General features: G+C 44.3%; 1 protein-coding gene across 1 annotated transcript in view; it reads right to left on the reverse strand.

The window, feature by feature from the left end:
• Positions 1-2,592: 2,592 nt before the first annotated feature.
• LOC135914321 (dachshund homolog 1-like) overlaps positions 2,593-26,813 on the reverse strand; it is a 68,606-nt gene continuing 44,385 nt past the window's right edge. Inside the window, exons 3-11 of the mRNA XM_070535579.1 lie at positions 22,522-22,688; positions 21,313-21,517; positions 13,391-13,488; positions 12,141-12,257; positions 8,214-8,432; positions 5,882-5,965; positions 5,326-5,466; positions 4,701-4,766; positions 2,593-2,917 (exon numbers count right to left, since the gene is read on the reverse strand). Coding sequence (XP_070391680.1) covers positions 2,859-2,917; positions 4,701-4,766; positions 5,326-5,466; positions 5,882-5,965; positions 8,214-8,432; positions 12,141-12,257; positions 13,391-13,488; positions 21,313-21,517; positions 22,522-22,688 — 1,156 coding nt within the window. The 3' untranslated portion in view covers positions 2,593-2,858. The remainder of the gene's footprint in view (positions 2,918-4,700; positions 4,767-5,325; positions 5,467-5,881; positions 5,966-8,213; positions 8,433-12,140; positions 12,258-13,390; positions 13,489-21,312; positions 21,518-22,521; positions 22,689-26,813) is intronic.

The raw sequence follows: 26,813 nt of genomic DNA on the forward strand, positions 1-26,813 counted from the left end.
TGGGTTCTCCTTAGCACTGAAGGATGCTCAGCAGCGGTTGCAGAAGGAAACTGGCAGCGTAGGCTAGTTACCTGCCACATATAACAAGCCCTCTCGTTATTGTATTTCTTTTTCAACGCCGCCTGCCGGAGGGGGCGTTCTGTTTTCGTAATGAAGTGAATTGAGGCGTAAGTCAGCACCGCCGAAATTGGCGTTAGTTCGCCAAGGCAGGCCTCTTGTCACGTACACACGATCTAGCAACTTTCGAGTTCCTAACGAGAGTTTTGACTAGGACCATCTTGCCTTTAAGATGACTTTGACTTGCCATCTTGCCTTCTCCCTTGAGGAGAAAGTTAAGGTGAACTTAAGTTTCTTCAATTTCGTTCGTTTCTCGAAAGTATCGAAATGTTTCTGTTCTTTGAATCATTCTACGCACTTAAGCAGGGCCTCGTATTGATGTGTTGTAAATCATATTTGGGAGGCCAAAGTGGCCTTAAACCATATGTAGAATAAAAAAAAGTCACAATTTCACTGGAAATGTTAAGCATTGATCGCGATATCAAGATATTAGACAACCGCAGGATGCAATGTTCGTTGCTTTATCGGCCGCATTAATTGCAGTAAACATTCGCTTACTGATTAAATTAACAAGCACGGTGTGACACGCGCACAGGCAAGCATGTTATATCTCACTCCATGACCACGAACACTCGCTGTCACAGCGCTGGCGGGATGAAGCCGCCGGCAGCGAGGAGGGAACGCTTCGCCACCTTGTCTCGGCAACTTGACATTACGCGATCTCCAACGCTAAGCACGCGGGAACACAATGCGCATGAAGTCAGCTCGAGTCGTTTTTAGTCATTGGACCCGTCGCAGATTACCTCCAAAATGCGGCGCGTGGGCCGCGTATGCGCTCAGCCGCGCGGACTGCCAAGCGCAGCCACGGCCGGGCTGGATGAAGAGACGCCTGCTCACCTCCCCTCCCCTAGCGCGCCCTTGGTCACGTGACCTCCAACTTTGGTCGCGGGCGCATCAAGCTATCACCCTTGTGGGATCACCATCGCACGCTTTCCCCTGCACCCACAGCACACGGCGCGCAGGGCTTGGTAAAATCTTAGCGCACTTAGGCTTTATACGGAACGTCATGATGGCCGCGAAAGTTCGCCTGGAGTGTCTATATGATTGGTATTGCATTGAAAAGCGCAAATCTCGGCTCACTTGACGCTTAACGAATCACGCGTTGTTCTCGGAGGCAACAGCTTTTGCTATGTTTGTGTGCTTCTAGTGTCTTACCTTATCCAAGCCAAGACTTAAAAAAAGTTTCATATGAGGTTTTATCGAGAAGAGCGTTCCGTAAGCGTAAACTGTGCATTTTGCCCATATTATAAATTTTACAATTAGTGTTAACTCAAGAAAGCCGTAGTAAAATGACAGTGTGATATGCCGCTCCGGTCCTACCGCAAATAGACCGATATTATAGGTGCGGTTTGTGCGCCGGCAAGTTGAAACGCCTGAGCCATGGTGCTGGACTGCATACAGTCCTAAATGACATGTACGTGATAGCCTTCAGGCTATCAGAGCTACAATTAAGACACCTTCGCCGATATATTGTTCATAACGAAGCCATGCACGCAGAGCTCGGTGCTTGGTTTCTCCATTCCATACAGTTATTTTCACTGTAAATATTAAAATAATTGTTGTCTCAAGGGGAAGACGGTGTGACCTAGTAAGGTTGGCGCCTCCTGTATCCCTTCATCACACCTCAGACTGTACAACGTGACCTAAAGGGAAAGAGAATACGTAATTTCTGCGTAGTTTGTATATGAAACTGACGCTCCTTTCGCGCTCGAGGTGAGCTATTGCCCCGCTACAGAGAGAGAGAGAGAGAAAGAGAGAAAGCAAGGACAGGAAAGGCAGGGAGGTCAACCAGAAGAGTATCCTGTTTGCTACCCTACAGATTGATCATAATGAAAACGGCGTTGTAGAAAACCTGAAATGTGATTCGAATTCGCACGTCGGTAGTGAAGGTTGGTTGGCTGTTGTGCTCAAATGTATCCGGTAATTCTGGACTAGACAAGATTTGTAGCGACATGACAGAGCACTCTCGAGTAATTGAACATATGAGGTTTTCTGCTTTAACGTTTTCCTGTCGCGCTTCATTCTGTGTGTACACTACATACGTGACGCGGACTCGCATGGCGCACGAGCTCAAGAAGGCTAACGCAAAACACATTCTTGATCAACAGTTCCCGAGCAACCCACTTCAGTTTCAGGAGAACTTACGTGCCATGTAGCGGGGCTTGTATTGGATACTTAGTATATTGCAAATTATACGAGCAGGACGCTTTTGCTTTCTACTACCTCAAAATGCCAACACTACTCCGCGAGCCTTATTACTCAGTCTAAATGAACGCTTGTGCTTTTGCTGTGACTTGGAAACTACTGACCGTGAATGCGCATCGCAATGTCAAGCATATTGTGACGAGGCGTGCTGAGCTATTGCGCTCTAAGCGGTCAAGTGCGCAGAAAAAAAAAATAGAAAAGAAAAACAAGTTGCGCACCGCAGTTGCGCACCGAAGTTACTAAGTGAGAAGATTTGAATCTGCAGCAAAGGCTATGCCATTTTATTGACAAACTACGAGGAAACAGAAGCGAGGACTTGCTGTTTTTTTTTTCTGGCGTACAACGACGAGAGGTCACCTGTACACACGTCCACGTCACTCTTCCAGTTCCTCCGCTATGTACGAACTTGGCTGCTTGACGCAAGGCGTCGTTCCTAGCTTACCACGGAAGCAATGGCCGCTCCCGTCCCGTTAAGCGGAGGAGGAGGCGCCGCCACCGCCGTCCAGCGGCGAAAACCGCTCGGCGTCGCGACCGCGCTACCTCCCGGGGCTGCCGCACCGAGGTGGTTCCGGAGCGTAGACAGACATGGCGCAATCTGAGTACAGGTAGGGAGAGCGTGGGATGTTTGGTGGAAGAGAGATACGATGGATGATTAGATAACAAATAATAGAGCAAGTATATGAAATGAAGAGCAATAGTACAGACAGACAGACAGACAGACAGACAGACAGACAGACAGACAGACAGACAGACAGACAGACAGACAGACAGACAGACAGACAGACAGACAGACAGACAGACAGACAGACAGACAGACAGACAGACAGACAGACAGACATCTTTATCAAAGGATAATCAGTTATGTTTCAAATAAGATAAAATTAAGTAAGTAATTTTATCTGATTACCAGAGTTATCTTTTATTAATAAGATAATTAATCTCAATGACCTCATTAATTAGCATAGCATTAATTACTTAATTAATCGATTGATTGATTGATTGATTGATTGGTTGACAGTCCAACGAAAGGAGGGTGGAAAGATCAGATATAGAAGCAGAGACTCTAGCCTGCTACCATGGGCAGGGCGTGCAACACGACATACAAGGCTAGTTAGCGCTTCGTGATAGCAAGCAGTGTAGTGCGAACGTAGACAACGGAGATACCAGCAAGAACAATGTGGTTTGTGTGTCTAGTTCACATGAGTTGTCCGTCATCGCACTGTACTACTTTTTGCCGGGGAGAAGGATGATAAAATAGAAGAAGAAGTACAGAAAGAAGATGGCCTGGAAGAGGAGCAGGTGGAAGGAGGGCGAATGAAGAGCAGTAACAATAGGAATAGGATGAATTAGAAAAATAAGAGCAGGAGGAAGTAGAGGAGGAGGAGAAAGATGAATTAGAAAAAGACGTGCAGGAACAAGACGATAAGGAGGGGAAAGAAGAAAATTTAGGAGGAGGAGCAGGGAAAGAAAGAGAGGTGGAAGAGCAGAAAGAAGAGGATGCAGTTGAAACTGATGAATTAGGAAAAGACAGCTGGAAGAAGATGATGAGGAGAAGGGAGCAGTGGGAGAGGGCAGTAAGAACAGCAGCAAGGAGAGCAAGAGAATGGGATCGAAGACCAAAAAAGAAGAGGAGGGGGATGAATAAGCGAAGAAAGCGCAGGAAGACGTTTAAGAGTAAGAAAAATATGAGGAGGAGCAAGAAAAGGAGAAGGGATAAAGAAGGAGGACAGGAGGAAGATGAGCAGGAAGAAGAATGAGAGAAAGAAGAAGAATAGGAGGAGGGCAGGGGGCTTGCCACGTATAAAAATGCTCATTAAGATAATGTTTCTTAGTAAAACGGAAGCAGTTAGGGCGGCAACCAAACCGCTGAAGACTTAGCAAGTGCACTTTGGCCATACGGCGTGTGCCAAGTGTCATTGCATTTTTTCTTTCTATTCTTTCATTCCATGTAATGATTATGTAAGGCACGACACGGGCGTTTTCTGTCCTAGCCCTATCATGGACACGTTTCCTTATCCATCAAATAAATTATTGGTGTCAAACGCTGTAATTTCCAAAACGATCAGTAGAGCTGTTGCTTGTACCGGTTGCATGCGTACATTAGATTGAGCGAAACCACTGTTTGTATATATTCAGATACAGTGCCGTTCCACGCTTGATTTAGTCAGCGAATATCGAGATGATATTACTTTACATCACTGTATAGCAGAGAATATTGTTTGGCGGCTTGTGTCACACAAAGTATTAGCTAAAACTAAGTTTATGTTGGTGTATGTCAAGGCGCGATCATTCGAGCTTAAATGAGCACGATTTGCATATTTGGATGCGTCGTTTGTGCTGCAAGCATCGCGATGAAGGTTTTTTGGGCATTTACTTACCGTGCATCTTTTGTTCAGTGTCTAGCCTGAATTCCTGGTCCGAACCGTCCTTTGACTCCATGGATTCTGAGCGGAAATTGCGAGCAAAGGGACAACTCTTCAATTCTGTAGTCTGATAACAACTGAACAAATAGCAAACCATAACTCTCTCATAGTATTAAGTTCGTGTAACGCTACTTCGAGGACAGCGCTTATCGTTTTGCAGGACAGACTCAAGTTAACTCTCATAGAGAGTGATCACGGCCTTGCAAATCGCGATTTCTTACGTTCATTGTGTATCAGTCTCGAATCTACAAGAAGAAACTTGCAGCATACTAAATACCTTACGTTTGATGGAAACTAATCTTCTTATCCGATTGACGTAATACTTGAATTTATTTTGGAAACTAAATATATTGTTGAAAACAGAACTGCGGTTATCTATAAAAAATGTGAATATGTTCGTGCTGGTGCTGTTTTTATTTTTACCATGCGTAATGTGCTCGCATGTAGGATTGCTTTTAGGAACTATTAGAAGTAAATATTGCGAATACGATCAAGGGAGGTTCGCAGCGACGATATTAAAGTGCAAGCGACGGAAAGTGATAGCGAAGGCAGGCATCGTGAAGGCAGACCGTCCACTGACCGGCCACAAAGCGCACGGCGTCGGCTGAAGACTCGCGCAGGCTTTCCTCCACCTTGAGCCTGCGCTTGATCTCGTTTTGGAGCTGCTCCTGAACCTTGCGTCGTGACCGTCGCTCTCTCCGCAGACGCCGCTGGTACAGCACTGAGAAATCGGGTGGAAAGCACGGGGTGCGGAATGTGAGCCGATTGCGCACTCAGCATTATGCTCAACACAACTGGGGGTGGAAGTGGTCCTTTTTGGGAACCCACGAAGTAACTATAGTAACTATAGTATTAGGTGACAAAGCGCACGCACGCACGCACGCAAACACACACACACACACACACACACACACACACACACACACACACACACACACACACACACACACACACAAACACACACACACACACACACACACGCACGCACGCACACGCACACACACACAGGCACACGCACACGCACACACACACACACAGACACACACACGCGCGCGCGCGCATGCACATGCATGTTCATTATTAGAAACAAATTTTAAAGTGGTAGTGTAGCGGTAAATGTAAAATGGTCGCCTCACCTCGAAATTTCTGTTCCTCAGCAAGTTGCTTCTCCACCTTTTCTCGCAACTCTCGCTCACGCAGAATTTCCATTCCAAGCTCGGCTGTGTGTACAATGGTTAAAACAAAGTTACTTACATTTGAAACAGCTTGTCATTATTGGTCCTTGAAGCTTTTTATGTATAGCTTGAGCATGACCCTTAAAATGGTGATTTTTAGTGCTTGTTAAGGTGGCTCTGCCGTAGAATTACAAGTGACGCAGTGATGCACGCTTTACAGGCAAAGCGTGGTTCGCGTAATGATACCAGGGGGCGTAAGCGAGTTGAACAAAAGGAATATTACTTGGGCCATTGGCTAAATTAGAAGCACTGTGCAACCCTGAATGTATATAGTAGCAGTGCACTGAAGCGAACACTGAAGGGACAAAGGTAGAAATGTGTGTTGAGAGTACGCACGTTCTTAACACACAGTTTTCGACTCTATGTTGAGAGAAGGGTAAGAAGGCCTGATTGCCATCACTGCAGCGGGCGTTGTAATAACGCTCTTGCAGTGCCAGAGAGCACTAACTTATTCTAATGAGACAATTAGCTAAAGTAATCACTGAATCACTATGTTACTGTAAAGGAGGACGATCCGTGAACAATATTGAATTGATTAGTTACGTGACATTAGTGAAAGGCTCACTATACAATAGTTATGATGCAGAAAAGCGCGGGAACTGAAATTCCATCTCGTGTTCAAAAGAATATGGGTTGCGTTCGTTTAACCTAGAACAAAAAAGGGCTGAAGACGATAGCTTTGCTTGTATTTGCGTGTGTTTTCTTCAACAGGAAATTCGCCGTTCAGCATGCTGAGCGCGCGCGCACATCGCACGCTTCGGATTTGAGGCACAAGTACCTCTCGTTCTGTTGGTATAATTGTTTAAGCATAGTTCTTGGGATTTACATGTGTCATGCTGACGCCTTCTGTATGTGGTGTTAATATAAAAAAATACATTCCGGGGTTTTACGCGCCGAAACCACGATGTTATTATGATGCAAGATTGATTAATTAATTTATTAATAATTCATAAACAATTATGCATTTAATTTCTACATGTATTTGCCATTTGACGTTCAAATTACTATCATGGTTCAGTATCTACCGTGCGCACAGTGAAAGCTACGATGCACGGCTTGTGCACAACGACATGCCTACGAGGTTACTGACGGACACTTTGGCCATGAAATATGCAAAATTGCATTTTATGATTTACTGAGATTTCTGATATGTTGAGCCCTTTACGCTATTTGAACCAAAGGTTTTTTTAAATGGAACTTAGACTGTACAGATTACCGCCTGTATAATATAGAGAGACATGCTCTCAGCAATAACAAAAATCGGAGCTTTGAGTTTTGCCACTCATAATTATGAACTGATACGTTGAGGTCACTGGTGTCGCTAGGGTGCCAACTCCAAAACTCATGTCCTATTTGCAAAGTGAAAACTTCTGATGCAGTCGCACCTGCTAGAAATACTTGAGAAGAATTAAGTGTATTTTTCTCATGCCGAAATCATGGTGCGAGACAGTAGTCTATGGGATGGAGAGCTACGAAACTCGAACGTCTACAAGAACCCCTGTCGATGACCGCTACGCATCGTAGTGCACCGGCGAGGCCCATTATGGTGGTCCTACAGCACTGTTGATGAACTAAGCGTCGTAGTGTAGACAAACTTATCAAACCATGGCGATATCTTGTGGCCCGTGAAACTATGAGTAGACAGGATGCCGTATTAAGTCTGCCTATTCTGCTGCACTTAACAGGCAGGCTTAATGCAATTGTACGCAAAGGCCGGGTGATTAAGCGCAGGCTTTGTTTGTTTACTGATGGTGGTTCAATATTAAGGCACCAAGGCAATGGTTATCGAACTTTCGTTCAGTGAATGATACCATCGGTAAGGGTAGTTCAAAGGCGCATGCTTAGCTCGAGCAGGGAGTCTAGTGAAAAACAGGTGACAACCTAAAGCTTGTAAGCGACGGGAGAGCTTTAGGATAGCTAGATACCCACCGCGGTGACTTAGCGGCCATAGTGTTGCTCTGCTAAGCACGAGGTCGCGAGATCAAAACCCAGCCACGGCGGCCGCATTTCTATGAGGGCGAAATGCGAAAACATCGGTGTCCTGTGCACTGGGGGCACGTTAAAGATCCCCTGGTGGTCAAAATGAATCCGGAGTCCCCGCCTACGGCGTGCCTCATCATCAAATCGTAGTTTTGACACGTAGAACCCCAGAATTCAAGATAGGTAGATAGATGGATAGATAGAGAGATGGCTGGACAGATGGATAGATAGAAGTGGAAAAGAGGAGGCCCACCTTTTTCTAGGGACACCTGTCTGTCGTGATGCCTGGCACCGTCGGCGGCCACGCGCAGCAGCGCCTGTATGTTCCTCAGAAGGGCCTCCATAGAGTACACGTCGTAGGCGCGGAGCAAAGCCGCCTCCTGCAGGGACTCCGGGAACCCCGCAATGGGTGGAGTGGCCTCACCGGGGCCCAGCAGCTCGTCGCGGCAGCAGCTGCCCTTGCTAGAGTCACCTGCGACGCGTACCAAAAGCGAGAGTCAGCGACCGACTTTGTTGACACCTAAAATACCGGTAACGCAAATGCCAATGCTTCATTTGTCAAATTATGGCAAAAGAAATGAACGAAATGAAATTAACTTCAGCACTGAAGCGGAATGAAAAATTAACGCGTTAGATGAAACTTCAGGAAGCAGGACACTTCGCGCTAAACATATGTGTCGACCTGTGGCAACACAAAGTAATCACAAATAATATAAAATGGATGTGACCAAGGTAGACGTATGTTAGCGCAACCGTGTAAACTGAAGTGTTCATCCTAGTTACCTATAATCCATCAAATGGTTTCGGATGGTTGGCGGTCAGTAACCCCTTAATCAAATATTCCAACCTCTGACAAGAGGTTGTTGAAACAGAAAGCGCCCATGGGGCCGATATGCTCATCGCCAAGCAATGACTGCAGACCACGTTGACAGCATACGATAGCGGTTGTTCTTGTTTGTGTCACTTCATAAATGGTTCGGCTGCACTAATATCTCGATATGAGCATTATGTGCTTCGCCCTTATCGTACTTTTTCTGATAAAATTGCCACACTCCAGTACCGTACAAGTTTTGCCGCACCAACTTTTGTATGCGAATTGTGTAGGAGTTTGAACGCAAATACACATTCAGCACTTCAGTAACAGCAGCAGCTTTCTTCGTGAAAGTGCAAAGGCTCTAGCCTACCTAAACACGCGCTAGTTTCTAAAGCTCTATTCACACGACATATTGAATTCCTAATTCATTCCGTTCACCAGCACGACGCAGCTCAATGCCACCGAATCAGGCTGCACACAAGGGTGCAATGACGCTACCTAGAATACCTGGGCGCTGCGCAATTTGTTTCAACTTAGCCACGTCACGCTCATTTGTGATATGAATCAGCTATAGGGCCTGTGTTGTGAATCTACCTTAACCGATTAGCCGAAGGATATTTTTTGAGCGCAGGTTGTTTACTGCCTTCGACACTGTTAGATCTGTTGTCATGGTTTTCATTTGATATCGAATAATTTCAACATAGAATAAATTACGTCGATTTGCTGTGGAGAGAAAAAAAAAAAGAAACGAAATAGTAATGCCCGGAAAACTCTCATTGACAACTGCAATAGTATTTGTAAACACTCGAGTGTACTTTAATTTTGCCGTTGTCCACTATGTACTATATAGTCTTAGCGCCAACTACACAGAACTTAAATGAATGTGGCCTACATGGAAGGGGTTCTCATATCTTGTCGATTCGCTGTCAGCTTAATTTAGGGACGCCCTCGAGGAAAATAATTTTTTTTTGCAGATATAGAAGCAGCTCAAACCGAACAACAAGAAATAACGAACATCCATGTTGGCCTCAGACCAGCTATATTGCAGTCTTTCATGTCAAACTGCACTTGATAAGTTTATTTATTTATTATATCTTACAGGCCCATTCAAACGAATTCCGGGGTTTTACGTGCCAAAACCACGATATGGCTATGAGGCACGCCGTTGTGGGGGACTCCGGATTAATTTAGACCACCTGGGGTTCTTTAACGGGAACCGAATGCACCGCACACGGGCATTCTTGCTATTCACCCCATCTAAATGTGGCCGCCGCGGTAGGGATTAGGTCCCGCGAATGGGCACGTAATGCTTAGCAGAGCTTATTAAACTCGTGCTTAGCAGTGCCCATTAAACGACTTTAAACAGGCCCACTAAACGGCTCGTAAAATACTAAACAGGTTCAATAAAGGATTTGTATCAGATATATTGTACGAATTTTACTCGAAGTCCACAGTAGGAAGTGACATTGTCAGGAAGAAACAGTTACGCTGCAGGTCAGGTTCTATTGAGAGCACTAACTAACTAACTAACTAACTAACTAACTAACTAACTAACTAACTAACTAACTAACTAACTAACTAACTAACTAACTAACTAACTAACTAACTAACTAACTAACTAACTAACTAACTAACTAACTAACTAACTAACTAACTAACTAACTAACTAACTAACTAACTAACTAACTAACTAACTAACTAACTAATTACCTAACTAACTAACTAACTAACTAACTAACTAACTAACTAAATAAATAAATAAATGCTTACTGGTCTTTAAAACAATTTATGTTTAGCATTAGCTTGACGCTTAAATGGTGCTCTCTAGCACTTGTAAAGGTGGCTCTGCTGTAGAATTGGTAATAACGCAGTGATGCACGCTTTACAGGAAACTTTACCAAAGGACGTAAGCGGGCTGTCCGATAGGATGTACCAATGAAATCTCTCTCTCTCTCTCTCTCTCTCTCTCTCTCTATATATATATATATATATATATATATATATATATATATATATATATATATATATAAGGAAGGAAAAAGTGGAGAAGGAAGGCAGGGAGGTTAACCAGATTAGCCTAACCGGTTTGCTACCCTACACATGGGAGCGGGATGGGGCGATGAAAGATGGGAGGAGAAAGAGAGAGACATAACACAGCAAACACATCGTCAGTTACAGTCCGTCACTCTTGCGCGGTACGCGACATCACTGTCACAGCCGCTTGTCCAAGCCCGTATCCTTCATACACTGAAGTATATATATATATATATATATATATATATATATATATATATATATATATATATATATATATATATATATATATATATATATATATATATATATATATATATATATATATATAAACACGTCATGCGAAAACACCTGTGTACTTAGATTTAGGTGCACGTTAAAGAAACCCAGCTGGTCAAAATTTCCTGAGTCCCCCACTACGGCGTGTCTCATAATCAGAAAGTGGTTTTAATAATAATAATAATAATAATAATAATAATAATAATAATAATAATAATAATAATAATAATAATAATAATAAATTTTATTTTTTCCTCACAGATACATGGATAGAGGAGCTGCAGGAAAAGCTGTAAAAATACAGCTTGACAAAGCCGCAGCCCCCATTTCACAGGCAACAGCAGAAGACAAACAACGACTCAACTTCAGGTGTCGTATAAACGAAACAAAAGAACAAAAATGTAAGGCTATACATCGCAAGAGCACTTCAATCGTACTGAGTAAACACAGGGATAAAAAGCTTGTTATTACATATCACACTCTCATACATGAAATATGAGATACAGAAGCAAAGACTCATTTTGGCACAACTGAGGATGAAAATTGTTCGGAGCTACCTTCTATATAAATCCTACGCAATACCTTATGAGTGCAGGTGAATAAGTCAAAATGTGCAGATGTATAAGCGTTCAGAAGGGAAGGGAGTGTGAATTACAAACGTTCTTGCCCGGTGTTTAGGCGTGCTGTTGGCACCATCTATTGTTCGGGTTGTCTGAAAGGGTAATTTGTGGTTTTCTCTTGCAAGTTTGCCTCTGGCACGTAAAACCCCATAATTTAATTTTTTTTTAACCCTTAAATGGTGCTCTCTAGTGCTTGTAAAGGTGCCTATGCTGTAAAATTGTAAATAACGCAGTTATGCACGCTTCACAGGCAAAGCGTAGTTTGCGTAATTCTACCAGGGGACTTAAGCGGGCTGACCTGTAGGATTGACCAATGAAACCTATATATACATATATTTGGGTTATAGAGAGCCCCTGAATTCTCTCGAGAAACTCCGGGGATGACCAGAGATCAAAGCTTGAGAAACACAGCTGTGAAAATTTGTAAAGGTACCTTCGTCCGGACTTTCGTCCCCTTGCGGCCCGGTTCTTCCGGACCCGTCACTTGTGGCCCCACGATCTTGCGGCGGCAGGTTAGGGTGCTGGGCGGTCGCCTCGAATGTGTAGCCAGCTGGAACACATCGCGGTTTTTTTCTCAGCATGCCAGTAATTAAGTGCAAACGTGATTTACATAACCGCAACAAGCACAACTTTCAGGAACCTAATTACACCGAATGCCATGTGCTATCGAGCTTTGCCTCTTGCAGCGTGCTTCAATTGCACTGATGGAATCTTCAGCTGTTTCAGAACACTTTTAATAGCGCTAAAGAGGTCGCGTAGGATATCAATTAAGCCTTCCTTTTTTTCCTCATAGAAATAAGCGGGTCCTAATGTCTAGTTATGGCTACGAAAGCGCTTATCTTTGCAAATCTTTAGCTTTGTATTACGTGGCTTTTGGAGCTGAGCCGGAGTGCTATAAAATGAGCAACCGAAGATGTTAGACATTGCTCGGTCACTAGAATGATTACCAGCTCAGAAAAGGAATCTAGCAGATATGTTGCCATCAAAAATCAAGGATCAATAAACACTCAGTTGTCATTTAACGAAAAAATTACCGTATCGTGCAGTAAGGACAAAATGTTAATTTGTGCAGATCAAATTATTTTGACCATTGCTTGCTGTCCTTTTCAACAGTATTCAACCAGCCTGCCTTCAATAGGGATATTTGTAAACTTGAAGTGAAACCGACTATTTAGGTTGAAGGTAAGACCGTCTCTCCTTATACTGCAACTTTCCTCAGTCACGTTGTAAAGGTACAATAGTGTGGCAAGTAGGTATCGACTAAGAGATTCGTGCGCTAAATAAAGTAAATGTTGTTTAATTCACCGCACTAATATTCACTATATTCAAGTAGTCATACTGTGATTCCTTACTGATGGAGTCGTGTGATTCCAACGAAAGGGCGCAGTGCGAGACGGACGAGTTTGAGAACGTTGTTAGGTAATATTGCACTGTAGTGATGCCCCTGATGCTGATTTATCAATGCAAAATGTAACATCATGACGGTTTTGTTTTTATTTTTTCTTCAGTTGCGAAGCTTCATTTCTGTGAAGCCGGTATAGTCTTTTGTAGCTTAGTGCTGCTTTCGAGTGGATGATTATTCTTTCCTTTCATGAAATTTCCTGCACCTTGCAGGGTCCTGCAGGACTGGCTGACTGACTGACTGACTTTCAACTTCCCGAAAGCCCTGCGACTCCCACTCACTCCGACCATCTGCACCGGTAGATTTGGCATCGGCGTGTCCTTGTTCCATGGCCATATAGCAGCTGTCGTCCATGACAAGCTCTGGTGGTCCCGTAGAACTGTCAGAGGAAAACACGGACATGAAAACTGACACGAAAAGTTCGTACTGTTACGTATTTGATGGCATGATGACCACCGGTAATCGAGAAACGGACGACCAGCACCAAGGCCCGGAAAACAATCTCCCTCTATTTTTGAGAAACGCGCTTTTCGTGCGTTTCCTGACCATTCGCAAAACCGTTCGCAAAAATAAAAATAAAAACAACTATCGGTGAGGGCGGCAATCCTACCTTAAGATAGAAGCGTGAATAAAAGAGAACGTGTAGCTTAGCGTCACGTACTATACGTTAAGCCTGCGGTCAAAAGGGTGTTTAACATTCCGTCGCCTGAACCATGAGTGGCACTGGATAACACTCCCAGTGTGAGATCGTGCACTCACACGTATATTCTCAAGAATGAGGACATGCGAACAGCCGTCGCCGTAGCGTAATAGGTAAAGCACCGCACGCAAGTTTCGGGTCCCACCTGTGACAAGTTATCTTTTTGTCCCCTTTCATTCACCTTTAGCTTATTATTTCTACATTTCAATGAAACGTAAAGACTAATATCCCCTGCGCTTTCTCCGGTTTCGTTGTCTATTTACGTCATATGGTTGTGACTAACAAAAAATCTAGCCCTTCGAGTCTCCTTGTTCTTCTCATTCATTCCGTCCCTCTTGGCACTCAATGATGTCCCTCATGAGACGCAGTTGAGTTCTTAATGCTCTTCACTTTGTAGCTCAGTGCGTATACTAAACGTTAAAAATTAGGAGCACGTTCTCGTTGGGAAACAGCACCACCCGAACTTGCGTGTTTTCGTGGCATCACGGAAGTACTGACTCTTGGCTGCGAGCTTCTTCAGCGGAGAAACCCTTTTACCACATTTTTTTTTTCAGGTTGCGGACGCCCAATGTATTCCATATGTAGCAAGTTACTCTCTGAACATTGTATTCTACGTCCCTGATTCTTGTACTTGAAGCATTTCATGGCATGTTATCCTTCTTTAATAACATATTTAGACATTATTGCTTTTTTCTACACGCAACAAATCTGTCGCAATAGCTCCCCTTAAAAGGTCTTAGTAAATTACATCGCAACATTGTTTAGTGAATTGAGTTCTTGTTTTTCAGGACCCAGGCAAGAAATGCACGTTACTCGTTATTCAGCACACTAACTACCCTCACTTTATTCTCTCTTTTAAAGGGAGATTTAAAATAGAAAGCAAAGAGTGTTCTGGTGCAAATAGACAATTAACGAAAGGAACAAAAGAGGCATAGGCAGGTGCTGGTGCAATAATGTTGCAGCTTGCCAACTAGCCGACGAATTAGTCGTATTGAAGGACGATTTATTTTATCTGTATTCATTTGGGATATAGATTGCTAGATGACGACATCACCCACCATCGGTCACTGTAATTTCACTCTTTTAAAATGTTAATAAATTTCTCTTCTTCGCCGCGAGCGATATAGCCAAAAGACAACTGAAGCGTGCAGCATGCCAAATTTTCCACCGTGGTACAAAAATGGAAGTGAAATGTCGTGCAATTTTTGCCCGCTGACTCTTAAATACAGCTCTATACGAATCGCCGTGACAGGAGTACATACTCTTCCTTTCTTGTGAGCATGTTGTCGTGTTTAAATTGCCTCCCTTCTGACTGTGTTTTTGTGTGTGTGCGTGTTCGTGTGTGCATAAAGTAGCCCAATCTGTTGGAGCAACGCGTGGTCTCGACATCTCGTTCCTCGGCTGCTCTCACAGTTTTCACATGAATCTAAGCGTGAACAATGCATTGAATGCAACGGGAGTTGTATCGATCTGTTGGTTCGGTGAAACAAACTTTATTTCGAAGGGCCGAGCAACCGGACCGAATTTTGCATGGCTACGATTAGAAAAAATAATATTCTTTTTCTTTCTTCTTTTTTTGCCATGTTGTTCAAGGGCTGTTCAAGCGGGGTTGTTCATTCAGGATAACCTTAATACAAAATATGAAATTGTATGTGGCTGCCAGATATACATAAGTGGACAAGAATGCCAGATATTGTCTTCTTTTTTAAATCAGGAATAATTAACTAAATCACTTGGGACTTATGACTACAACGCGCCTTTATCCTAAACATGAAACGGTGTCGTCTTCTGTTAATACAGTGTTCACTTTGCAAAATCCTTGTCTTACATCCCAATTGAGTAATTGCCATGTCATTTATTTATTTATTTATTTATTTATTTATTTATTTATTTATTTGTTTGTTTGTTTGTTTGTTTGTTTATTAAAGTACTTTCTCACACATCCACGATCTATACCAAAAGATATCTACTTGTTAAAATGTAATGTGCTATGGTATAATTTACCGTACCGCGGCGTGCTATAGTCCTGGGCAACTTTGAATACAGAATACTCTACATTTAGTAGCCGTTGTCAAGACTCAGCTTCTACCGGGTGTTCAAAATTAAGCTTTATGGCTTTCTTAAAATTAGCCACTGGGAGGCACGTGAAGGTCACCTCTGCAAATAAGTTATGTGGCCAGGCGGACACAAAGTGAGATGGTAAGTATTTCTGTCAGCCTAATTAATTAAATTGAATAACGTTTTGTTGACTGCACTAAGTGGGTATGTTTGCATTGAAAAGAGGCAGTCGTGTTTCTACTCAGTATCAGTGGGAAGAATTCTTCTAGTGTGTCTGTGCTCCAAGATATCCGACTCCAATTTTTAATTGTCGTTCTCATGATTATGCATGCAAGAGAGGGAGGATCGGCGCAAAGCTCCTCCCTCATGTGACAAGTCTGGTGCATGCGGCGTTCACTCTGACAGCGGGGCGGAGGAATTGGTAAAGATGATAACTGTCCCCCTTCCCCTCTCATATATATATATAGCTGGGACACCCTATATATATATATATATATATATATATATATATATATATATATATATATATATATATATATATATATATATATATATATATATATATATATATATATATATGGTGTCCCGGCTAACTCGGACCAAGATTTTAAAAATACCCAAGAGCTCTAGAAAAATCGTACCGACTGCATAGTGGCCGCAGTCGTTGTACTTACAGTCAGCATTTTTTCATCACGAATCATTACTTAATCAATTACTTTAATTAGTGAACTTATTAATCATCACTTGAATCGTTAACATATCAATTACAAAGTTGTAGGGCACCTAAAATAACCTCCGAATAAAGCATTTGTTTAATGCTCAGCTTTGTCTCGTTAGTTCTCCCGAGAAAAAACAAAAGCGTGCGAAACATCCAAAATACGAAATAGATACGCGCTCGCGCGCCGCTACTCAAGCGCCTACAAGCAACCATTGAAAGATATACGGCTGAATTCTCTTATCGCCGCATCGTACAAGGCTCCGCTACGCTTATCAATGTGTCAGCGGCGCGTTCTCTTGATGCCGCGGCCATCACATAGCGTGAAGCCCTGTATCGAGCTGCCGCCGCTTGGTAAAGCCGTGTATCAGTGGCTATTCGCTTGGGAGCGCTTGAGTAGCGGCGCGCGAGCGCCTATCTATTTCGTATTTTGGATGTTTGGCACGCTTTTGTTTTTTCTCGCAAGAACCAAGGGGGCAAAGCTGAGCACTAAACAAATGCTTGATTCGGAGGTTATCTGAGGTGCCCAACAACTTTGTAATTGATATGTTTGCGATTTAAGCAATAATTACGAAGTTAACTAATTAAAATAATTAAGTAATACTTCGTGATGACAAAAATACTGGCCGTAAGTACATACGACTACGGCTACTACATATATGCAGTCGGTACGTTTCTCTAGAGCTTTTGGGTATTTTTAACATCTTGGGCCAAGGTAGCTGGGACACCCTATTATATATATATATATATATATATATATATATATATATATATATATATATATATATATATATACACCCGCCGTGGTTGCTCAGTGGCTATGGTGTTAGACTGCTGAGCACGAGGTCGCGGGATCGAATCCCGGCCACGGCGGCCGCATTTCGATGGGGGCGAAATGCGTAAACACCCGTGTACTTAGATTTAGGTGCACGTTAAAGAACCCCAGGTGGTCAAAATTTCCGGAGTCCCCCACTACGGCGTGCCTCATAATCAGAAAGTGGTTTTGGCACGTAAAACCCCATATATTATTATATATATATATATATATATATATATATATATATATATAGGAGGTTTGATTGTTGTGTTCATAGGAGGCATTAAGGAATCAGGGTGTAGATGAGCCATATGTAAAAATACTGGAAGATATCTATAGCGGCTCCACAGCCACCGTAGTCCTCCATAAAGCAAGCAACAAAATCCCAATAAAGAAAGGCGTCAGGCAGGGAGATACGATATCTCCAATGCTATTCACAGCGTGTTTACAGGAGGTATTCAGAGACCTGGATTGGGAAGAATTGGGGATAAAAGTTAATGGAGAATACCTTAGTAACTTGCGATTCGCTGATGATATTGCCTTGCTTAGTAACTCAGGGGACCAATTGCAATGCATGCTCACTGACCTGGAGAGGCAAAGCAGAAGAGTGGGTCTAAAAATTAATCTGCAGAAAACTAAAGTAATGCTTAACAGTCGCGGGAGAGAACATCAATTTACAATAGGCAGCGAGGCACTGGAAGTCGTAAGGGAATACATCTACTTAGGTCAGGTAGTGACGGCGGATCCGGATCATGAGACGGAAATAATCAGAAGAATAAGAATGGGCTGGGGTGCGTTTGGCAGGCATTCCCAAATCATGAACAGCAGGTTGCCATTATCCCTCAAGAGAAAAGTATATAATAGCTGTGTCTTACCAGTACTCACCTACGGGGCAGAAACCTGGAGGCTTACGAAAAGGGTTCTACTCAAATTGAGGACGACACAACGAGCTATGGAAAGAAGAATGATAGGTGTAACGTTAAGGGACAAGAAAAGAGCAGATTGGGTGAGGGAACAAACGCGAGTTAATGACATCTTAGTTGAAATCAAGAAAAAGAAATGGGCATGGGCAGGACATGTAATGAGGAGGGAAGATAACCGATGGTCATTAAGGGTTACGGACTGGATCCCAAGGGAAGGGAAGCGTAGCAGGGGGCGGCAGAAAGTTAGGTGGGCGGATGAGATTAAGAAGTTTGCAGGCACGGCATGGCCACAACCAGGCTGATGATATATATATATATATATATATATATATATATATATATATATATATATATATATATATATATATATATATATATATATATATATATATATATATATGTGCAAAATAGAACTGTCCGACAGTCGGATTTTGAACAGACGACATGTAACATTCAAGCCCGATACTTTAACCATTAGGCCGCGGACTCTTGCACGAGCAGGCGGGGATAATACGGCCTTAAGAATTGCACCCGTACAATATTCGTTTCGTAGATGCCAGGGCGCTGTTTCTACGACACAACATGAGCTGCATTGCGTGCTGTATCGCACCAATAAGACGCAGCCGCGTATAGTTTAAACACCATTCGAGGAGCCGTTATTGTTGTTGCCCATCCAACACGCGGGCTATTAGTGGACTATTTCCAATTACAGCCATAAGTAACCTTTCAGGTCTGCTATACACGAAGTACTGCTGAAAGGTGAAATTACATGTTAAAATTAGAAAAAAATATTAGTAGGAAGAATCAGTAATCAGTTATTAAAATAGACACACACTAACGCGCGCGCACGCACAGATAAAACTGCCTCTTTTTTTAGCCCACAGTCACGGCGCGGGAAAACCTAGAGCCCCGCACTCTGTTCTAGACTGCACTAACTATGTACGGCAGAGTGCGTTTGCATGCCTACCGGAGGTTCTTCCATTGTGATATGTAGATGCCTGCTTCTCCGAGTGATTCGTTTCAATTCAATACAATTCAGACTTTGCTTGTAGACAGAAATATCCAGTAGTTCCAGGACCTAAGGCAAACAAAGATGCCTTAAAAGGTCCTGCTCCCATCGCCCCCTGCACGGCACAGCGCAATATAAAACAGTTTGCAACACCTAGAGACAGAACAAAAACTTGACTACGGCATTCAAAGACACGCCAAGGGATTAAATAAATGACGATGAAATCTAATTCGCCACGCGATGCGAGGAGACACGCCATCACTTGGCCGATTGTCTCCGCACAACACAGCCTCGGTTCAGGGACAAGTTAACGTAATAAAAAGGCATCCTACTAAGTGTACCTGGGATCGAACGACCGTTTCTCATGGATTTCAAGCCTGGCATTCTAAATACTACGCCACAGCAGCTTCGCGCAAGCGACTGACCAACGCCGAGACTTTTACGTCAGGGTTATTTTGTGCATGCACTAATATCACGGCAGCGATAATGAACGTGCGCTGCGGCAAGCCCTTTTTTTACTCCACGAAGCTCGCGTACTTCCACACGCCGTCTGAGAGGTGCGGGAGTTCCTGAAACAAATGTGCAACCCCATCGCACCGTCTGCCGCTCTATGTAAAGCACGCTTCTCAAAATTGAGTGAACTGTCGCAAATGAGAGCTGCCCAAGAAGGTTTCAAATATAAAACTGCTCGAGTATAGCAGACCCTGCAGCTTCAGAGGTGAAACCAGCTCTTGCCCCTACATTATCTACGGAAAAGAGCCACGTCAGCTAAAGTGCACTCACAGTTCAAAGGTGCTTGCTCCTTTAGTTCAAATGCTATAACTGAAATGTAAATACTTCTTATTTCTGGTTGAATATTACCTTAGGCTGCGTATAGCTATTATGATTCCCCATAAATTTGCGAAGACGGTCATGAGTGAGTGTGTGAGAAAACTTTATTTCGAATCAGAAGGATTCGCGTCCAGCGAGTTAGTGGGCTGGGGCACCCGCCGAGGTTACGGCCAAGAATTTTTGCCTCTCGGCGGCTTCCTTGGCCTGCACGACTGCCCAGAGTTGGTCTTCTAGGTTTGAGCTGAGCAGCGCGGCCTGCCATCGCTCGCGGAGGCTGTCGATGGAGGCTGCGCTCGCATTGTCCTGTATTAGTTCCCGGCAATCCCATAGCATGTGTCGGAGCGTGGCTCTGGTGCCACACACTTTGCGTCTACCTGTTGTGTATATTTCTGGATAAATAGCGGTCATGTGTCAACCTACAATTAGTGACACAATTGTACACGTAGAGCAAGATGAGCAAAGATAAATTAGCCAACTATGAACTCGCACGAAGTGGGGAGAAAGAGCTTCCTATGTTCTCCATTAGGCATACGCTAACGTTTTCTTTTTTTGTGCCTATGGTAAAATAGCCACGGTCCGGCGTGAATTCCGGGACTTCATCTCCACTCCAAGGCGGTAGGCGCTTTGATTAAGGTAGAAAACTGAGCGTGTTCGTTGGCGTTCATGTTGAAGTTTGTGCTGGCCCTCACAGTTGGAACAAGGGCAAGAAAATACAAAAGAGGTGCGCTGACTGGGAGATCAAAAGTAGAAGGATGCGTGAGCCAATCATCAATGCGGCTCCGGGACAAAGAATTTGAATATTTGCTCAGCACGTTGCGGCAGCCTAAGATAGAGTGCCTGTGGTGCGCGGGGTTCTCGATCGTGCACTCTTAACATCGCAAACGTTCCGGTTTGTGCCAGGTGTTTTTTTAACCAAGCGCCATTATTTTTATTTCTTCACGAGCTTCCAAATAAAAGTCATTTGAGAGTCGGCGCATGTCCCTTGCGCTTCGCTGCCCTTCGCCCAACTGTGCGAGGTGCACAAGCTCCCATTAAGTGCGGTACACGAGCGGGAAGAACGGACGTCATCGAGAGCCGAAAGAACTCGCTGTGGGCGAAGACCGATCAGAAACGCAGCATTCAACACGTGACAGCAGCGCCGCACACTCACGTTTTGTGCGACGGAGGGACGGTCGTCGGGCGCTGGTGCTCGAGCGACGGCGTCGAGGCGGCATCGTTGCGGCTACCCGCGCTCTCCGGCCTCCCGTTCGCCAGCAGCGGCTGGGCGCCCGGCTGGCCCTGGCTACGGCCCAGTGGATCGGCCATCTGTTGCCGCAGGCAGTTCAGCAGCAGGGTGGTCTTGTCCACCGAGTCGTCTGGGACCGTATTTATAGATAGAAAAGAAAAAAAAAGAAAAGAAAAGAAAACGAAAGTACTTACACTAGAATTGGTCGCAAGACCAAATCACAGCAAATAATCGTGTTGAGCATAATACTCGAGCAAGCGGCCGCCCAATGGCAAGCAACACTTACGAAAGGAAAGTTTCGAGAGTTCGGTCCCTGTTTTGCAAGAGTTGCGAGAGTACGCCTTCAATTTCGCGATCGCGGTTTGCTGCATTATCGATTGCTTTGACACTTTCACCGTTTCTTTTTATTCGTCTCATGCTGCTAGATTTCTGTCCACACCGCGGAAAGTCTACCAGTCATCAAAATTCTTGCACAGCGCTATATTGCATTTAAACACATCTTTAACCTGAATTGACAACTTTTCTTTGCTAACCTTATGTGAAAATAAAACGGTGTGGATGAAAGGAAATAATAACAGGTGTCACAGAGCTGCACGAGACACTGTAAAGTTATATTTTTATTCATTAAGGTTTCATATCAATAAAAGAAAGTTAGGAACTATGAAATATAGCCAAACATGCTCAAGGTGAAATAATGTTTGGCTGTGTCCAACTAAGACGGAGTAATACGGGATAGGGCACAAATCAGGCGGATCATACTGGTGAATAACGTGAAGAGGGAATCGACCAACACAAAAAGAAACAGAATAAACGAGTGAGGTCATGCAAAAGATGTGGTGTTTGACTCCCACCTGCGTCAAGTTGACTTTTCGTCCGCTCTCATTGCGCCTTTCCTTTATTAGCTGTACTTTTCAGTTACACAATTTGCTGGTTCATATGAGTGCCACTCTGACCGTTAATAACAGGCTGCACATTCAGCCACCAGCAGAATGTACTACTTACCATCTAATTTTCGTCATGCACCATCCCGACCAGACGGGATTCTGTCAGACCCTTGACTTTGGCAGAATGTTTAGTGAAAGACAATCGCAGCACTAGTCACGTGGTCTCTCTCGCGCGCGCTCTCTCTCTTACCGTAGACGGCCTCTCCGTTGGCGTAGGCGGACGCGAAGTCCCCGTCTGGCCGCATCTTCTTGATGGCCTGCAAGACGGGCATCGCCGATCCCGCCTGGTGGTGCTGCGCGGCACCCGCGAGGCCCAGCAGGATGCCGGAACGCTTAGGCGGGCGCCCCGGTCGCGAGCTGAAACCACAGGCAGTCGTCGTCGAAGCTGAGGTGCGCACTAACTTAAAAAAAAACAACTTTGATGAATCGATTCAAGGAGGTGCCACGTGCTTTCGAAATGTTAGTAGTGGTGAGGCGAAGACGCACTGTTATGTCGAGCCTCGTGCTTGCTTGGACTGCCAGCGTGCTGGCTTGGAGTAGCTGGTTTGGACTGCCAACAGGCACGTGCCAAATTAACGAGTGTGCAGCGTACGTCACCCCGTTTTCAGCTTTAACAGTGGGCGACGCCCGAATCACTCGCTAATTTACTTCACCTTTCGTCTCTTGTAATCCACATCCCTCTGCGTAAGCTTTGCGAATAACCTGAACATGCGACACGACCCGGGACTACAGCTGCAGGACGTCCTGGGACCGCGGCAATTGTCCAGCGTCTGCACTGCGCCCCACTAATGCGCATACGGCGTTCCTGTTGGATATAAGCCTCAATAGGGCTCTGTAAATAACTTTCGGGCGAGTGCATTGTGGCGCATGCATGTGTTAGCGTGTGCGCGCATGCCTTTATTTTTAAAGCCAATCTTTATTTGTCTGCTGTCCCGGCTTTCGCGTGGACTCCTGGTTGCTGGGTGCTGTTGGGTTGGTCGTTATCTCGGCAGACATACTTGTGGCTATATATGCGAAGTTTATATGAAACCAGAAACTAGCAGCTTAGTGGCTTATACAACCCTTGTAGGCTGATGAAATATGCCGATAATAATTATATGACTCATGATATTAACCTAATACAAGATAACGCTTCAACATATGATGTCAGCTCAAGGGCATCTCTAAAGAACAACGATTTGTAATAGAACGGTGACTTATATTTCATGGATTCTTTCAATTTACTTTATTACTTTTATTTAGTCATTCGGTATACTCATCTAGGGGCGTGTCCGTCCTTTGCCAATCCTCCCGAATGCGTATGTCCGACTGTGACACAAGAAGTGCAGCATCCCTAAATGTTGCCTGATACGTGTCGTACTTTTCTGCGTATACTCCTGTCATCACCATTCTTCCCTCAATGAGCATCACACATCGCCTTCGTCCACGTGACGTCGCTGCGTATACGTCTCAGACTGTGCAACCGCCTGAACTGGAACGCCTGAACACAGTTTGTGAATGATGCTGTGCATAAACATAAAAATTGCAAGACAACAAAGTTATGACTTTTGTGGTAGATAAACATAAACACTCCTTTATTTGTTCCATAAGATGAAACTAATCGAAATTCTAAGCATCACCACTAGTTGTAAAGTATTTAATTAACCGCTTTAATAAAGCTTCGCTTCACATAGATTCCAGCTTGTGCGTTGGGTCTGCATATTACCCCTTTGTGAAACTTTCTTCAACTTACAGAGTCTGGCAGAACTGATGTGCTAGCTGACTGACTTCTTCTCAACTTCCCGAAGGCTATGTGACCGCCACTGCCTTCGACCATCTGCGCCGGTAAACTTGGCATCGATATGTTCTCGTTTCTAACGCTCGCTACCCACCCTTCCTTCCGCACCCCGAAACTTCTGTGTCGGTATGCGGCCTACCAAGCCCCCCTCCCTCTCCCCTTACACTGCCAGTCCCCAGTAAAGTGCGTTCACTCCTCTACCCCCCCCCCCCCCCCCCACTGTAAGAAACACGTTTATGTCTATGCCACTAGTTAGATGGCAAGCTTAGAAGCGCACGCGATAAAGCAGAACTAGCCATTTATGGAAAGCTGACCTGATATAACGCGAAGCTATAGTTATCAAGCATTTTGCCTCAATCAACTAAACAGATACATACTCGTACGTAGTTCTTGGCCACTTGCACGTACTACATATGACAAGCGTAGCTTTTGACGCCACTAATGCCGACTGTAGAAGGACTTCATCGTGAAGTTCACAACGTCATTCATCGAATTTACTTGACCTACCATTATTGTGAGCAATTGTTCCTATACAATAAAGCACCCCTAATTTGTTATGGTCTGAATTATATTTCCTTTGCCTCCCTGTATGAAACCTAAAATGCCTTCGTTTTCGGCTCCAGCAGTAGCGAAGTTCGGTCCGCATTATACGCGCGATATATGTGATTTGTACTGCAAAATTCAGCGAGTGTCCCTGTCGTGCACTCCCTTATTAATTTGTTTCGTTTCAATTTTGTTTTGCCGCATTATACTATATTTATGCAGGTCTATTTTCCAAATCAGTGCATCGTACAGACAACAAACCTTTCTATTCAAACCAGACAGCTCGAGTTGAGCTAATCGAGGACTTCGTACGAGACGAAAGGAAGACATTAAATATACAGCGAAACCATTTGCTATACATCTCGACTCGTAGTTGAAAAAAGAAAAAGTCATTACACGAATTTGCAAGAGAAAGTGCCAGGCAGTTATGATGACGAACGTGCTATTAGCGAAGGCGACCGGGCAAAGTCAAACAGCACTTACGAACGAAAAGCTTTGCGAATTAGGCTCCTCGTGCCTTCTTTGCGTCTCTTCCCAAGTTTCGAATTAGTGGAGCTTAGATTATGTCATTGTCTCACATACTGGTGTCGAAAGCAGTGCCAAAGATTTTAGTTAATGCCAGATTCCGCATTAACAAAAGTTTTCGCTCGTAAGGGATGTCTGCCACTGCCCGGTTGCCTTCGCTATTAATACGGCCGGTGTCATGATTGGTTGGCATCATCCCTTACAGCAGTTCTTACAAACATCTTATCACCCAAGGTTTTCATATAGTTATCATCACGTGAGTGCCATGCGATGATAAAAAAAATCGGGTAGGTTGTAACAGGGACGCAGCTGCAGGGGGGCACGCGAAACCTCTTGTGTTCTGCAGAGGGTGTAGGGTCACTAAGTTACAGAAATGGCATTACCAAATGCACAAGGGACATTTATTCGTGCATTGGAAAGCTTACGTGCCTAAGTAATGTTTTAATTAGGGGGGGGGGTGATCTCACGGTCTAATTTGGCAGTCCTGCTCGTTCCCTATTCTTAGTGGGACTATTTGTTTTGCAGAGTGTGTTCGGGCACAAGGGGGCAAAGAAATGACCTTTCTACTGGTGGCGCCCGAGAGTGCCCTTCACCGTTCGAGCCCGCCGTAACCTTAGATGATTGGGGCTTCTGCGCTTGTTTCATGCTCATGTGCTTGTGCTACCTATGAAGATGCAAACGATCAGCCGAAACCAAAAGGGTTGGATGTCCCTCTATCCTGCTGCCCGAGTGTCTTCACACCATTTCTAGACGCTACGTGTCGAACGCAGTGGACTGTAGCCGAGTGAACGTGACATTTCTGCAACAAATTGCACATATGTAGATAGATTATACCGGTAGGTTTAAGTTATCAAATTTATGACCTAGTGTGCTCTCTCAAATGAGCTCACTCCCGCTAGGATCGTCGAACGTACTGGCGAGTTGTGCTTCTCTGAACGCTGAGCGAGAGGCTATTTAGCTACGCTTGCATCATACGCATGGGACACATGCATGATCGAGTAATGGCTTCGTTCCTGTACACAACAACACTAAATTATGGTGTGTGGATAGTACGGTTGCAAAGATATAATCAATAATAGTATAACACGTTTTCGTTACGTCTGGTTCTAGCAAGCGACTCCCTCTGACCGGGTTTCCAAAGACGTCTCACGTCAAAAAAATTTGTATCCATATTCATAAAAAGCTCTTGCGCTAGAAATATTGTTAAGAGCGAATTCCAGCCAATCCTTATGTCGGACACAATAACAATGAACACGACCAATCCATGGCCAAAAAAATACATTTAAGAATAAAGGGATTTGTGAATACGGCCCCAGAGGTATATGGAATCCGCTGGATGCCACATAGCCGCCGCCATTGTTTCATTGCGGCACGAATTGAAGCGATCTGGTCAGAGCTGGCAATTTAGCGCAGAGTCTCCCCACGGCAGTCGCCGCTCTTAGCGCCACCGTGTCGTGCACGTTCATCAGCATCGCCATCCCCCTCCTTTCGGTGTTTCTTATTCGAATCCTTTCTAGGAGACGCCCGACGGCGCCGGCTGTTTGATCTGGCCTACTGGGAGCCGCCGTCTCATTAGAGCGCGGTGGTTCCCCCCTCTCTAATGATGGGATCGTTTTATTCGTGCTGTCGCGCGGCGA

This window comes from Dermacentor albipictus, chromosome 3 (genome assembly GCF_038994185.2).
Source record: "Dermacentor albipictus isolate Rhodes 1998 colony chromosome 3, USDA_Dalb.pri_finalv2, whole genome shotgun sequence".
Taxonomy (NCBI): Eukaryota; Metazoa; Arthropoda; class Arachnida; order Ixodida; family Ixodidae; genus Dermacentor; species Dermacentor albipictus.